Here is a 15,944-nt window from a genome sequence, read left to right as displayed (position 1 = left end):
AGCCCAGTGCCTGCGGGGGATATTCAAAGAGTAGAACAGCCATTCGTCTCTCAGACCTCTGGGTCACTGCGGACCCCTGTTGAGTCCCCCAGGAATGTCAGCAGACCCACAGTCCATGAGGAACATAACTCAGAAATAGCCAAAAACAGGCTTCTGCTAAAAATACACACATGCTGATATTTATCAGCCTGGATTAGTTTAACCTTATTTAAAGGAACAGTCCAGTATTGTTTAACTGAATGTCTATGAGGTGCAGTATAACACATATATATTTGATATATTACACTTATTCCTGAAGCTAATGGCCAAATGCTGAATTTATGATGGAAGCTGTGGTTACAGAAGTGAGATTTCTGGGGGTAAGATGAAAGCCAGTTTTCACAGATTTCATTTAGAGTCATTTAAAAGCAAAGCAAAGCCTGAAAACCTAAAAATCAACCAATAATGTTAGTTTCCTTTGTGGTATTGTCATGCCTTCTTTTGAACCAACTGATAATGAAACCAAATCCTGATCTCAAAAACTACTGCCCAGAACTCCTCTGACTGTCACATGACTCCTCCAGCCAAGCCGGTCCCGGTCAAGCATTACAGATCCAACTCTCCTGATTATTGTCTGGTTGCGCCTGTGTCAAACCCTTTATTAACTCTATCTTTTGAGAAGTATCATCCCTGTTCTCAGAGCGTACATTCCTTCTATCTGTGTTTTCTGGTTTTGATCTATTGTTCCTTGACTATGGTTTGCCTCTCCATTTTTGGACTTTGTTTCTCTTTCTGGGTTTGACTATTTGGGCTGCCTCTAGGATTTACGACTGTGTTTTGCTTGTATGTTCCTGTCGGCTGGTGTGTTTACCCCTTGTGTGTTTGCTATTACTCTATTGGATTTCCCCGTTTGCTAATAAACATTTTAGCCTCTTCTACACATCTGTTCTCATTTGAAATCGTTACAGGTATCTACGTAAATAAAGCCAAGTAAGCTCTCCCATCAATCAGGCCTTCTGAATCTGAACAGAAAGCCCCATAGATTTACTACAATCAAAATCAGGATGTGACCAAGATTGTTTTACAATTTATTAATATTCAGAAGGGATGTTTTTATAACCTTTTCCAAAAGTGACTCCTTTTTAGACATTTTTACTCAGTGCTATTATTTCCCCATGTTCGTTGTGTGTTTTGCTGTGTTTAACCTCGCCCTCACTGGTCCAGCACTGTGATTGGACAGACTCAGATGGGGGGCGGGGCAAATCTAAAATTGACTGTGGGTCTTGTTTCAGTGTGTGTGGGTTGGTGGGCTCCAGATCCTCACGGTAATGTACACACACACATGGGATTTTGTAATAACTTGCGCCTTTTAAGACTCAAACTGAAGGGCTAACTATTCACCACTGACTGCAAAGTACATCACAATTGAAACGTGAAAATAGTGAAAATATTTTCACAATCTGGCATTTAGCCCAAACTGTATAGCTCTAATCCTGCAGGCTCAGTAAATCATATTCTATACATATTCATATTTGGTTTGTTTAACAGTTTCTGGACAACACAACGTGTGAGTTTGAGCAAGCTCTGATTTTACAGCAGTAGAGCCTGGCTGTAGAGCAGCAGATTCAGTTCCTGCTCCGTGTGTGTGTCTTTGAAGGGGGACAGAGGGAATCCCTGTGGGTTTGAGAGGTCGATGTGTCGGCTCCTTTCCAAAAATAAAAAATGCAATTTAACACAAAGAGTTCAGAGGGAAAGAAACACAGAAACACTGCTTTGTTCTGAGTCCGTGGGAGGGAAAACCATCTCAAACAGATTTGTACATCATCACTTGGATTGCAGCAGCATGACCACATGACAACAGTAGCACAGAGCTTTCTGGAGGATCAACTCCAACACGTCTTAGAAGACGGTGCTATTTAATCATGATCTGCAGAACCACTTACTCCTTATGCTTCCATTCCTCCCGCCATGCCTTCCCTATCTCCAAACTCTCTCCCTCCCCATCCTTCCTTCCATCCCTCTTTCTCTCATCCTCTCACATAGCACTGGTAGTTCATTTCCTGAACTAAAAAAGGAAGGTGAAAATTCTAATTAATTAAACAGTGAGAGTAACTCTGAATTTTCTTCAGACATTATCCACACGTCTTTCCCAGACTGATCATTCCAAGCCTTTGGTTTCCAATTTTTATTGTGGGTCCTGTGACATTTAAAGAGCTAGGGAAATAAAAATGCCTTCACATCAGGTTGTGTATTCCTATGTGGTACACTGAAAATATAAAGCTGCTCTGGGTTTGAAAGGATGTGGAGCTGTGAAGATGTTCATGCTGAAAAAAAAAAAAGAAATAGACAAAAAAGGAAATAATAACTGTAGCCATCGTGTGTAATAGCTTTCTGTAGCTAAACACAGCTTAAGGGTACAGAGGTTCTAGGGGCCACTGGAGGGCGCCATGTGTGCTGCAAAGACACCTTAACAAATGAGGGGATCTCACAATTAATTTGTTGCTGTCTGCCATCTCTGCAGTGTAGAGGAGTTCATGTTTCTGAACTTCTCTCCTCAACTTGATCCATGTTCATCTCACTGGAGACCAGTCATATTTGCTGTGGACTGCGTTGACATGATGCAAAGTTACATTTCTGGGGGAAATGCATGTCAGGCTACGGTGTAGGGTACAGCATAGTGTACAGTGTAAGTTTCATGTTGACACATGACCTATGTGTTGCTTTACAGCGTAGAACTTACTTTTCTATCCATAAAGAGTAAAGAAACATCAGAGAACTGCCATTTTATAGGCGTTGGATTGTTTTGGGCGTCTGGTTCCATTGACAACTACTGTGACTAGTTCTGACCAAGTTTCTCTTAAACAGAGTATTTCTCCTCAAACTACTCTATATTTACAGCTTTAACATCAAACGTAACCCTCCCTGCTACTGTGTGAAATCTGCCAGTAAAATCCAGTTTATTCCAGAGATAAATAGCAGCATTTGGGAAATCTCTACAGTCCAGGCTTTAGAGATATCCCTTGATATCTCTCTCTCTCTCTCTCTCTCTCTCTCTCTCTCTCTCTCTCTCTCTCTCACACACACACACACACACACACACACACACACAGACAAAGTCTCACGGCAAGCAAGACAGGAGGACACACTCCACAGCTCACCAAATGGGCGTCCTACTGTGCCTCGCCTCCTCTATATTTGATTGACAGGACCTAGCAATTAGCAAACGGTAGCAGAGTGAGCCAGCCAGACTGGAGAGGGGAAGACAATTTATTTCTTCTTCCAGGTGCTGGACAAGAAGAAAAAACTGAAAAAACAGGACAGCTATCCACACTCTTATAGCATGAGGCTTTCAGGAGTTTTCATGAAAGTCTGACAGTACATGTGTACAGGCTTTTTTTGTGTGCCTTATAAAATTATATACCATAAATCTATATAAACTGAAGTTAGAAGGTATAGCATGAGCTGGGTATAGCAACAGCTACTAAGACAGGATAGTCAATGATAGTATCCGTATTCCGTAATGCTAAATGCTAAATTTAGCAATGTTGGCTCATTAAAATACCAAATACTATGAAGCCTTATGGTTATAGTAGCCTTGGGCAATAGCTAATATTGCTAATGTAGGCTCACAATAACACTACGAAGGCTGTTAGCTGGGAATAAACAGATAATTGAAAAATTGACATTATTTATCCATATAAAATAATTTAACCATATGAAATAGTGCTGTTTCAGGAAAGGCACTAATCATAGGAACCATGAATTTTGAGGTATATTAATATGTTTGTTAATTTGAATATGTTTATACGCTAATAGTTAAAGTGTCTATTAAATATGTTGGCTATTAAGCTTACAGCAACTAAAAGGTTTTATAGTTATTAAAAACATCATAAAATAAATTGTCTAATAAAGGAGTGTGGAGAAAAGGTTGTGCCCTCTGAACAGTGCGTTATGTCTGTACTGTAAATCTTCAAACAAAGTATTAATGTTAAATACTGTTAAAAAAAAAAATGACAGTAAGCACACAAACTTGCCACTGGGTATGATGGTTTTAGCGCCACCTGAATCCAGTTCTTTTGGAGGGTTAATATTGGGCACTTTCAGTTAGAAACAGAACGCTCAAACATCAAACTGTAAATCAAAATCTAGTAGTCCACAGTGGATTTACATTCGCAAAATTGTACAATTTTAATAATATAATTAACATTCTTTAGGTAAAAATAGTTATGACGTTATGACATGATAAACTCCACCACCACCACCACCAGGAAACTAACCCTTTGGTTAAAGCTACGGGAGGTGGTTTTTCCTAAAAATATATTTCTTATATTTCTCGAAATACTCACAACTTCCTGATATCAGCCAGTACGTTTAAAGATCTGATGATAAGAAGAAAGAGATTTGTTGTGTATATTATCCAAAAAATAGCAAAACCTGTAAATATTTCATCCCATAGTTTTGGACCAAAGAAAATGATTGAATGGCTTAACTGACGATCTACGTACATGCACAAAATCCATGCTCTTGCACCGGACCTGAACATGTATTCATTTGCGCTTGCGCAGATACATACATACCTATATTTTTATATATATATATATATATATACACACACACATACTAGCACCACTGAGCACTGGAAAATGGCAAAGAAACAGACAGCATGCACTGGTAGACAACTAAAGAACTGAAAGTCAGTGGCAGAGAAGGTATTCAATAAAAAGAAGTTATTGACATAGCCAATAAAGCCAGAGGACAAACCAGAGTAAAAATCGGTGGAGCTTTCCAATGGTGGAGGACTTTAAGAGCACAGAAAGATATAGCAAGTAATGCAGAGGTTTTTTTTAATTAAACTGATTATATCATTTATCATCAATTTATCATTTTTTGTATGTTATGTGGGATGTGTGTGTGTGTGTGTGTATAAAATTAATTGTTATAGCTGCAATAGCTGCTTTTTTGTAACAGCGTCAGTTAACTATCTGGATGTGTTTATCTGTCATACATAAACCAATTAATTAATTAATTAAATTGAATGAATAAATTGGCTTTAACAGGACATGAGTTGAGGTGGTGTAGCTTACTGTCTTATTTGTGTTTATTTATATGTAGAGCTGGTCCAGATTTTCCTGGGGCCCTACACAACATTTTTTAAGAGGCCCTCCTTCCTGAAATCTGTGAGCCATCCTGTGATAGCTGCAGCACTTGAAGTGGAATAGAAAAAAAGAAGCAAACGTAGCTGTTTATTCTCCAGCTTGCAGCTTTGTCCAGTATTTTTTGTCTGTAACTTCTTCACTGTTTAAAGTGTAACGGAAACCCCAAATATGCCAGTGATAGTGTGATTGTGTGAATATCGCAGCAGCATTTAAGGTGGAATTGAAATGTCAAAGAACTCAACTTAGTCATTTTTAAATGTGGAATGGAATAGTAAGGAACTTTTTGAAGGCAGTTGGGGAATTTAAAACGAGTAATAGTAGACGGTATAAAAACTGTTTATAGGTATGATAAATATTATTCTCTCGGCAGCACTCTCTGCGTTTACTCATTTCTGTGTATACATTAATGTGTAAACTGAAGGAGTGGAAGCTTTGGAAGCACGGCTGAAAGAATGGGGTGGGGCTTTTTAGTAGGATTTCTTTCCAACCCCACCCGCAATGACTGGTTTCTACAAAATCACCTACCCTAGCTTTAAAATGTCTGAGGACCACCGCTGTAGGATGTGGACCTCCAGGTCTGCTAGAGTGTATTCCTCCCAGTTTTGTCTGTGGTCTGAAACACATTTTCTCCATCCACCAAAAGACACGCAGCCACACTGAATGTTCTCCCCATGGCAGCCATCTCCAGGTCCACCATGTTGTTTATTTTGATGAAGAGAAGAGCCAGAGGGCAGACAGGCGGCAGAGACTACAAACACGAGAGACTGGAGATGGCTGTTAGAGCCCCAGACCAGGAGCAGCTCACTTCCCAGAGGACCTCATTGTTTTCTTGCCCTTCTGTCTCTCTGTCTCTTTCGCTCTCTCGGCCCACAAAAACCCAGCGCTTTCCAGCCCTCTGACCTTGACGTTGGCGGTGGCCCTCCAGGCCCCTCAGTAACGAGCAGAAATCATTAGGCCAATTAGCCGAGCTGGATTAAGATTTAGCTGTGGCTGTGTGCAAGAGCGGTTTGGGCCAGTTACTAATTGGAGGCCTGGGAAAAAACCCAACAAAGGGCCTTTGAGCGCAGAGGGGACAAGAGCCGTCAATCAAACCCAAGCCACATTCCAGCATCGTTTTTCTGTCGAGAGGTGGTGGATGCTTCAGTGCCATGGCAACATTACTGGCCAATGGAGGAGGACATTGACAGGACGTGGAAAGGAGGCAAAAGAGACCTCAGAGAGCAGGAGAACAGAAACAAAAGAGGACGTTTTTAGAGGTGTATAAAACAGCATCAAAACCTGATTCAAACACATCAAAAAAGATATAAACAATTATAATCAACTAAATCGTCCAAGTTGTACTGGACATAAAATGAATTTTATCCTGCCGACTAGGGTTGGGCCGTATAATAATACAATTTACCACGATATTTAAAAATGCGGATGTTATCTCAAAACGAGGGCAGTATCTATGATGTGTGTGGTGTGTCAAATTCTTGTTCTGTGTGTTTCAGTACATGGCCATAAAGTTAATTTATTTGCATTTTTAAGAGAGCCACAGGGAGGGGGCGCTGTGGGAGCTCACTGACTGCTGATATCACAGTTTGAATACAGGTGAGGAAAAACACAAGCCTAGTAGCACACCGCAGCTGTGAGTTCAGAGCTGAGTTTGGGTTAAAAGAAAGGAATGAAGCTGAAAAATGCAGAGAAAAACCTTCACATCCTGTAAATATGTGTGATTTGAACTCCAATTCACTGAAGTGCCTGTTAGTTGGCCAGCTGTGCCTCTAAACTGTGTAAAGACATTCTTATTTAGCTCATTTTCATCCTTTTCTGTTCCTCCAGCACTTAAATTTGCTCTCTCAGAAACAGTTTTTTTTAATCAACATATGTGTTGGTGTACAATGTTGAGCTGTGCTGAGCTGAACTGCACAGCGCCGAAAACCCTTCATTCGATCCACATTCACAGATATGAGGCTCACACAGCCTGACAGTGCACCCCCCACCCTATGTATAACGTGATAACATTTTGAGATGGTATGAAAATTGTGGATACCACCCATTCTTTCTGCTGACTCCCTAACGCTGAGATCAGGCTACATTATGTTTTTTGGTGCCTTTCCACTGCATGGAACCTACACGACTCTACAAGACTTGGCACGGCTCTTTTGATTTTCCAGTAAGTTTTTTTTCCCAGCTCGCTCCGCATTCCAACGATGCAGAGTAGGTACTAAATGGTGACGCATAAACCCTGCAGAGCGCTGATTGGCCAGAGCCATGTCAATCACCACGAAATGCAGAGCTCATTCAAATCCAGCACAACAAGCAACTTGTAAAATCTCTTAAGATAGCAGCTTTCATGTTTTTTCTTTATATCTGACTCACAATGGCAGCTCGTATCTTAACCTCATGGTGTTTTGAAGAGGTTTATATGCTCCTCGGGCCCATGGCAGATGAAAATTTGAAGGCCAAATGTTCTAAAAGTAAAACTAATCCATGAGAACTGGGATGCAGAGCCATGTTTAGTCCTATATCTAAAACAACACGCGAATACATGATGAGTAAACAGTGCCTAACTTTACCGCCGCTGTTGTTGTGGTTTTCAAAGACAGCGATTCCCGTTAGAGACGATGCAGTGGAAAAGCACTAGTGCATAGCAATAGTGCTATATTTAGGTTGGGAGACTGGCAACATTACACATATGACACAGACCACTCATAGTTTGCATTTCTTAGCCCCTAAGTCATCATGGAGATGTGTCAGGATACTGCCAATCGTGGTTACAGATAAAGAACAAGATGAAAAGACAACTGCGGATGTCACAAAGAGGAAATTCTCACCTTGCACTTTAAGCAATTTTAAGCTGGTCCAGTAAAACCTGCAAAACTTTCCTTGCTTTTTTTTATTGTCTATTCTCAAGCTGTGGTGATACTTGAGAGTTCATGACCATTATGATTAATGCCCTAAAGAACTGTCATTTTAGAACTCAGAGATTTTCACTATAATCAAATCACTCTGGGAGCATGCAGAAACACCTTGGCATGCCAATATAAATATGCATGCCATCAAGCCTGATCCACAAGGAAGGACAAGCAGCCTTTCTTTCTCAGGGTCCCTGAGGTCATTTCTGACCTCTTGAAATTACATAGCGCAGGCCTCTATCCATCTTCAAGCACAAGCAAGTTGATTGAACGGCTTTAAGTCAACACACATCTCCTTCAAGTCCCTTTTAAGGAAAAAGGCAACTATTTTAATAAACCCCCTCTTCAGAGTGTGATCAAAAGAATGTGAAAGTGGGGGGTTTTCCTGTAGACAGAGTGAAACTTGACTATGGGTCTGTGTTCTCTACAGTGATGATGCTCTATCCATTACCTCTGGAATGTGTTTGGGTGCCAGAACTAATCTTCCAACATCAGTACCTTACATTAGTAAAGTGTATGTGGCTGAATGCCATCAAATCCTCACAGCTCACACTTCTCCAGCATCTAAAGTAAAGTAAAGTCTTCGACACCTTATACAAGCAGAGCAAGACACAAAAGGTCATTGCTAAAGAGGCTGGCTGTTCACAGAGCTCTGTGTCCAAGCACATTAATAAAGAGGCGAGGGGAAGGAAAAGATATGGTAGAAAAAAGTGTACAAGCAATAGGGATAACCGCACCCTGGAGAGGATTGTGAAACAAAACCCATTCAAAAATGTGGGGGAGATTCACAAAGACTGGACTGCAGCTGGAGTCAGTGCTTCAAGAACCACCACGCACAGACATATGCAAGACATAAGTTTCAGCTGTCGCATTCCTTGTGTCAAGCCACTCTTGAACAAAAGACAGCGTCAGACGCGTCTCGCCTGGGCTAAAGACAAAAAGGACTGGACTGCTGCTGAGTGTCCAAAGTTATGTTCTCTGATGAATGTAAATTTTGCATTTCCTTTGGAAATCAAGGCCCCAGAGTATGGGGGAAGAGAGGATAGGCACAGAATCCACGTTGCTTGAAGTCTAGTGTAAATTTCCCACAGTCCCATAGTGATGGTTTGGGGTGCCATGTCATCTGCTGGTGTTGGTCCACTCTTTTCTGAGGTCCAAGGTCAATGCAGTCGTCTACCAGGAAGTTTTAGAGCAGTTCATGCTTCCTGCTGCTGACCAACTTTATGGAGATGCAGATTTCATTTTCCAACAGGACTTGGCACCTGCACACAGCGCCAAAGCTACCAGTACCTGGTTTAAGGACCATGGTCTCCCTGTTCTTAATTGGCCAGCAAACTCGTCTGACCTTAACCCCATAGAAAATCTATGGGATATTGTGAAGAGGGAGATGCAATATGCCAGACCCAACAATGCAGAAGAGCTGAAGGACACTATCAGAGCAACCCGGGCTCTCATAACACCTGAGCAGTGCCACAGACTGATCGACTCCATGCCATGCATTGCTGCAGTAATTCAGGCAAAAGGAGCCCAACTATGTATTGAGTGCTGTACGTGTTCATACTTTTTATGTTCATACTTTTAAATTGGCCAGCATTTCTAAAATGGTCTTAAGTAATATTCAAATTTTCTGAGATACTGTATTTGGGGTTTTCACTAATTGTCAGTTATAATCATGAAATTAAAAGAAATAAACACTTGAAATATATCAGTCTGTGTGTAATGAATGAGTATAATATACAAGTTTCACTTTTTTAATGGAATTACTGAAATAAATAAACTTTTTCATGATATTCTAATTTTATGACCAGCACCTGTATGTAAGGTAAGAGGGAGTATACCTGGACTCGTCCACATTAAAGTTAAAGATATGAAGTGCACACCGTGTCTGATGGTCTGAGAAATGGCTCAGTGATGGTCCCTAAAGTCCTTATTTAACACTGAATCTAGGAGCTGTGCTAAAGCTTCCTTCCAGCAAAGCTCTCCAGCTGCGTTCACACTGGGGCCTGGCCGACAGTAATTGGAGAGCAGGGCTTTGACTCTTTTCAGCTTTAGAAAACGTAAGAAAGTTGATCTTGGAAGAGCTTTTGGGTTTTTTTTTAGAGCCGATACTGAAAACAGCTCTTTTAGTGTTCACATTCTAATAAATGCATCCTATAAAGCTATTCCTCAGGATTTAACATCACTGTGGTTAGCTTTGGTGTTCAAGGACAGCACTCAACTTGGAGAGATTATTCATTGGTCACTGAAAAAAAGTGTCAGGTCACTGTATAGTGCTCCCAGGTGCAAACCACACCCACAGGTCATCACACCATTCAAAATAAAAATTAAAAACAACATTGGTGGAAAAGAATACATAATGAAGTTAGCTTTAAAAAGAAGGCAATTTTAAAAATTTTAAAAAAGAAAACATTAAAATTGCCAATTAGTCAAAGAATTATTAATAGATTAATAATTACTAATTAGATTATGATAGATTAATATAAATACATTTCAAATCATTTTAAATGTGACTGCCTACACAGCTCTAGGGTCTCCGTATATTGGGTTTGATCCTCGGGTCACTGTCTCTGAGGAGTGTGGGCTGTTCTCCCTGTGTCTGTAAGGGTTTCTTCCAGTTTCCTCCCACAGTCTGAAAACACTAATTTGATCGGCTGAGTGAGACTGTGTGGGTGACTGGGTGAATGTGTGAAAGTTAGTGTTTCTTGTCCAGAATCAGTAAGGTTTTAGCCATGGGACAATAATATGAGCAAAAACAACCAATGAAACAGATGTTTCAACCTCAGTTAAATGTAAAACCCGTGATCGTGACAGCTCCAGCCTGAGGATTTCATTTTGGAAGCTTTGCAACCAAATGAGTTTTCAGAATTTTCTACTTCTCCTTCACACACAGCCAGCAGCTCAAACATTTAATGAACCACCACTGTTACTGTACTGCCTCAATATACAGCCAGAGAAAACTCTCTCTCTCTCTCTCTCTCTCTGGTTGAAATAACCATTAAATAATAATCATTATTTTTCCAGCATCTGAAACACATTTAAACAATTCAGCATTTACAGCGTCCACTCTTTGTCCTTCACCTCTTTCCCCTAGCACTTAGCCCTACACCACCATTTTGCCTAGGGGTAAGGTGTCTCAATTCTTGTTCTTAAAGAGTGGTAGACATGATAAAGGAAACCCAAGGATGTATTTGGTTCTCCTCCAGCCTGGGCAGTTGGAAGACTCCAACCCTGTGCTGCTGGACTCAGATCCAGTTCTAAAGCTGCTTTAGGCTATTCCCTGGCTTTGTGTAAATAGATCAGCTGAAACAAATATGGAGGAAATCCAGTCTTGGCAGAAAAACAAGCCCAGTATTGCACCATTTATATCATTTAAGACTGAAAGTGCAAATTATTAGTAAATAAAGCTAATGTGAGATAAAGTGAGTTCCTTACAATCACCAGTGAAGTAAACCCACCATTAGTGCATCGACAGCGTCACCTAGTGGTGCTCGGGTATATTACATCTTCTGTGTTCACAATACCTTATTACAGTGTAGTAACAGAACCAGGTACATATAATGACTGAAATTATCTTTTAAAACATCAAGTGCAAAACTATGAAAATAATATCTATATCCTTCTAATAAAGCTTTTACTGGGATGAATCTACTTTGCCATTAGCCACTAACCCTAGAGGTGATGTTGGTGAGGCCAACAGGGGCCACAGTCCCTGTGATTTACATAGATTTCAGTGCCTGACTGAAGTGACAGGGACATTTTATAAAAAATAAATGGTGCCACCATTAATGTGAACTACAACTCAGTGAGGTCATTAAAGATCCACAATGCCTGGCTAAATCTGCCACTTTGGCCATTTCTGGCCTCCTAATCACCCCAGCTGTAGTAAAATGTCTACCACTGACAGACCCTGCTCTTTTAAGAATGCATTATAATAGATGTTGGCACAAATGTACTGCATAGAGTGTCATCACTCTAGAGGACACGTTTCCAGTCATGAGGGCTCCATAATTTTATTGGCTGACACTTGGCATTGTGTCTTGTGACTGTAGGCTGACATGCACAGACCATTTTCCTGATAATACACGTCAGTATAACCCAAACCACAATGATACCGTCAGTGACACAATGATTTTAAAGCAGTCTGCTACAAAATACACTCCATAGCAGATGTGCATGAATGACAGAGTAATAGAGTATCTCTCACCTTCTTTGGATCATCATAGAAGATGCCCACGGTTGACAGCTTTGGTGCCAAAGAGCAGCACTCAGAGAACAGAGCTCCACACTCTTTATAAGGTCCCTGTTTGAATTTATAAGCCACCGTGACGCTTTTGACTGGAGGAGCCCCGGTCCTAATATGAATCTGCGTTAAAAGTCCAGAGTACACAACATAGAAAGAGACTAACGGCAGCAGCAATATGAGGAAGATACCAACGAGGTTTAGTGTTAAATCCCACATATCAGCGCTAATCCTCGGCAGCAGGAACTTGAGTGTTTCCTAGCAGCTATAGGAAGTTTGCCAGGTAAGAAAACACTGTTTATATAGTTGTTAATGATGAAAATAAGTCCAAGAAATGGGCTAAAACCTGACCTTGTTCACGCAGCTGCTTTAGTAAACACTAAAATAACCCACACAGAGCCAGCTGAGGGTAAATCACAAACATAGAAGTACAATTTTTGCATATTCATGGCAAATAATCCCAAAATAACCTTAAAAACTATTTGAGCTACTGTGCAAATCACACCAGCGCTCCAACCAAAACACTACATGTGCCGTTAATTAATGAATCGACACTTTGAGTCGAAACTTTTAAGTGATTTCATCAGACTCCGTTTGCGAAAACAAATACGGATTTCATGTAGTAAACAAATTTTTAAAAATGTTTTATATTTGTTTGTCAATTTGTGAATTATGTCAAAACATGGTACATTCATTAATAATACTTAATAAATAATACTCTTTGTTCATAGTTAAAATAAATGCAGTTTTTGAATATTAGGTAATATGTTAGATTATATTACATTTTAACGTTATATATTAGCAAGTATAAAATTGAAAAAAATGAAAACATGACTCTTAAATTGTGAGTCAACTCTCGATTTATTCGACCTGATTCGATGAAAAGAGCCGAATCAGTTCTGACACTTGCCGCTTCCTGGACTGTACCAACATACACACACAGCCACAGCCCAGATCGGTTTTAAAAACCCAAAATACAGGTGTGGGTTTTGTTTACTTTAAGTATATATCAAGACTAATATATATATATTTATATACATATATGATGATGATATTTAGCTGTTTATGTTTGTAAAAAAAAGCCCAGAATTTCAACAGTTTTTGGATCAGTCCGCTTTAAACTGAAGCAGGCAGTAGCTGCACAACGCATGCGCAAAACCTGCCTGTTACTGGTTTATTGCTTTTCGTTTATGGCCAACACCACACACAAGTAATTAATTAATTAATTAATTACTAACAATACCTTACAAATGCATGAAGTACTTTAACATGTATAAGGCAAAACAAAATAAATGCATTTCATAAGTGTTTACTGTACTTTATGTATCCAATAAGAATATATTTTTTAAAGTATTTAAAAGTTTCCTTTGGGATGATTAAAGAGCTGGGTTCTTTCACACACTTAGAGGAAGTTAGAATGGTGACATTTTCTTCTTATTATTAGTATTAGTAGTATAAATATAAATATAATAGTGGCAGTTGGTGGGGTTATTATTGTTTTATATGTACTTATTAAATTAACATGATATAATATGTACTTATACTATGTAGTATTGTGTATACAGTATGCTTTATATATGTTTTATTCTTTTTTATTGCTGAACAACAGCATAATTTAGAGTGTCCATAGAGATCCAGGGGAAAATATAACATACTGGGTCGGAAACTGCTTTGTTTACATAGTTCTCCTTATATGGTCAGTGGGTGGGCCTAGCTCCGCCCTGTGAATTAACCCGAGCTTGAAGTGGAAGTTAAAGTGCGGGTCAGCCCAGAGGAGTGTTTGTTCTGCTTTGTGATTTCTGTCGTGTTTCTGGTTGAGTGAACATGGCGGGGAATATAAAGAAGTTTTACGATCTTTCGGCAAAGTTGCTGTCCGGAGACCTGCTGAACTTCTCCACTCTGCGGGGTAAAGTGGTTCTGATTGAGAATGTGGCCTCTCTCTGAGGAACGACGGTCAGGGACTACACTCAGATGAACGAGCTCCACGCGCGATACGCAGAGAAAGGGCTCGTGGTGCTGGGGGTGCCCTGCAACCAGTTCGGACACCAGGTGAGTCCACCTTACCCGGAGCTTCATTTCCTCATGAGACTGGGGTCTGGATTTCGGTCAGATGCAAGCCAAAGGAAGAGATTGTTCTTAAGTTGGCTTCAATGAGTATTTCGAGATTCACTTCCACATTAAATGGTGCAGCAGTATATTCTGTCCTTTTTAAGCACTCTTACAGCCTAATATGTTATTATTTTGTGCAATACAAAAGATACATTTGACAGAGCCTCTAATGTTAGAGATACAGGAAATGTTCGGTGCTCTTGTGCAGTTGAGTATGAAGGTCCTGTTTGTTACTGTCATCAGAATGATTGTGCACAACGTGATAATGAGGGCTCTGGAGTATATCTACAGTGGTTATTTATGTCGCTGACTTTTGGAATAAAAGCCTAGAGAGCTACCTTTGCTAAATTAACCTGTAGTTTTTAACTGTTGTATATGTAGGTTTAGCATATTTTTTCCTAATTTTCATTTAATCATTAAATGTAATGATCTTTTTTTCTGCTTCATTGTATTTTATCTTTTTGTTATTCTAATGAATATACACTGATATTATTATATATCCCGACATTAATAAGATTCAGCTTTTCCTATTTTATCTCATCTGAAAACCAGGAGAATGGTAAGAATGAAGAAATCCTCAACTGCCTGAAGTACGTTCGCCCAGGGAATGGCTTTGAGCCTAGCTTCCCGCTCTTGGAGAAGGTCGAGGTCAACGGCAAGGACGCACATCCCTTGTTTGTGTTCTTGAAAGAAAAGCTTCCATTCCCTAGTGACAACTCCATGGCCTTGATGACCGACCCCAAGTTCATCATCTGGAGCCCGGTCTGCAGGACCGACGTGTCGTGGAACTTCGAGAAGTTTCTTGTGGGTTCTGATGGAGAGCCGTTCAAACGCTACAGCAGGAACTTCTTGACCAGTGACATCGAGGCTGACATCAAGGAGCTCCTGAAGAAGGCCAAATAGATAGATCCTGGCACGCGACACCATCTCCGAGGCTGCTGAGGGTTGTGTGGGCAGCAGATATAGGCTGTAAACATCTACCCCCGTCCTATCACTCTGCCACAGCCTCTGTGGAAGATGGCAGTTTAAATGATTCAGTTGACTGTGCTGACCTGGATAACGTGCAACTGTTTTTTAGGCTGTTTACTCCATGAAAGCACCTCCTGAAATCTAAAGTGAGGGGGGTGTCTGATGTAAATGTAAATGTCTATAATTAACAGTGGTAATTTAGCTATGTTCAGCAGAGCTCAGCTCCAAATAACCGTCCAAATAAAGTTTCTATAACTCAGAATCTGTTCCCCTTTTTGTCTCTGCCAACTCAACTGAAGGCTCACGATTGACAAAACACTGACGTATAAACCAGCTCTTCACCTCTTCCAATTCCAATAGGTTACATTACTACATGTTCACATATATTTTAGTATAAATAAACTATCAAATAATCCTCTTTAAAATGTATATTTGTTTAGTTTTTAAGATAGTAAATATTTGGGTTATGTTTAATGTTAGAAAGCTAAGAAAATCCTATTACCAATTATATATATATATCACACATTAAGGGACTTAATCATACTGCCGAACAAATATTAACCATCTGTAAAGAGAACATTTCTGATAACT

At 39.9% G+C, this 15,944-nt stretch overlaps 2 protein-coding genes across 2 annotated transcripts in view; one reads left to right on the top strand and one right to left on the bottom strand.

Moving 5' to 3' along the window:
• LOC136696879 (testis-expressed protein 264 homolog) overlaps positions 1–12,780 on the bottom strand; it is a 51,309-nt gene extending 38,529 nt beyond the window's left edge. Inside the window, exon 1 of the mRNA XM_066671602.1 lies at positions 12,240–12,780. Coding sequence (XP_066527699.1) covers positions 12,240–12,494 — 255 coding nt within the window. The 5' untranslated portion in view covers positions 12,495–12,780. The remainder of the gene's footprint in view (positions 1–12,239) is intronic.
• Positions 12,781–14,005: 1,225 nt separating this feature from the next.
• On the top strand, positions 14,006–15,610 carry gpx1a (glutathione peroxidase 1a). Its single transcript, XM_066670518.1, has 2 exons — positions 14,006–14,324; positions 14,937–15,610. The coding sequence occupies exons 1-2, from the start codon at positions 14,100–14,102 to the stop codon at positions 15,285–15,287; spliced, it is 576 nt and encodes a 191-aa protein (XP_066526615.1). The 5' UTR covers positions 14,006–14,099; the 3' UTR covers positions 15,288–15,610.
• The last annotated feature ends 334 nt before the right edge of the window (positions 15,611–15,944 follow it).

The sequence above is a fragment of the Hoplias malabaricus genome, chromosome 5, assembly GCF_029633855.1.
Source record: "Hoplias malabaricus isolate fHopMal1 chromosome 5, fHopMal1.hap1, whole genome shotgun sequence".
NCBI classification, from domain to species: Eukaryota; Metazoa; Chordata; class Actinopteri; order Characiformes; family Erythrinidae; genus Hoplias; species Hoplias malabaricus.
This window is presented reverse-complemented; position numbering and strand designations above follow the sequence as displayed.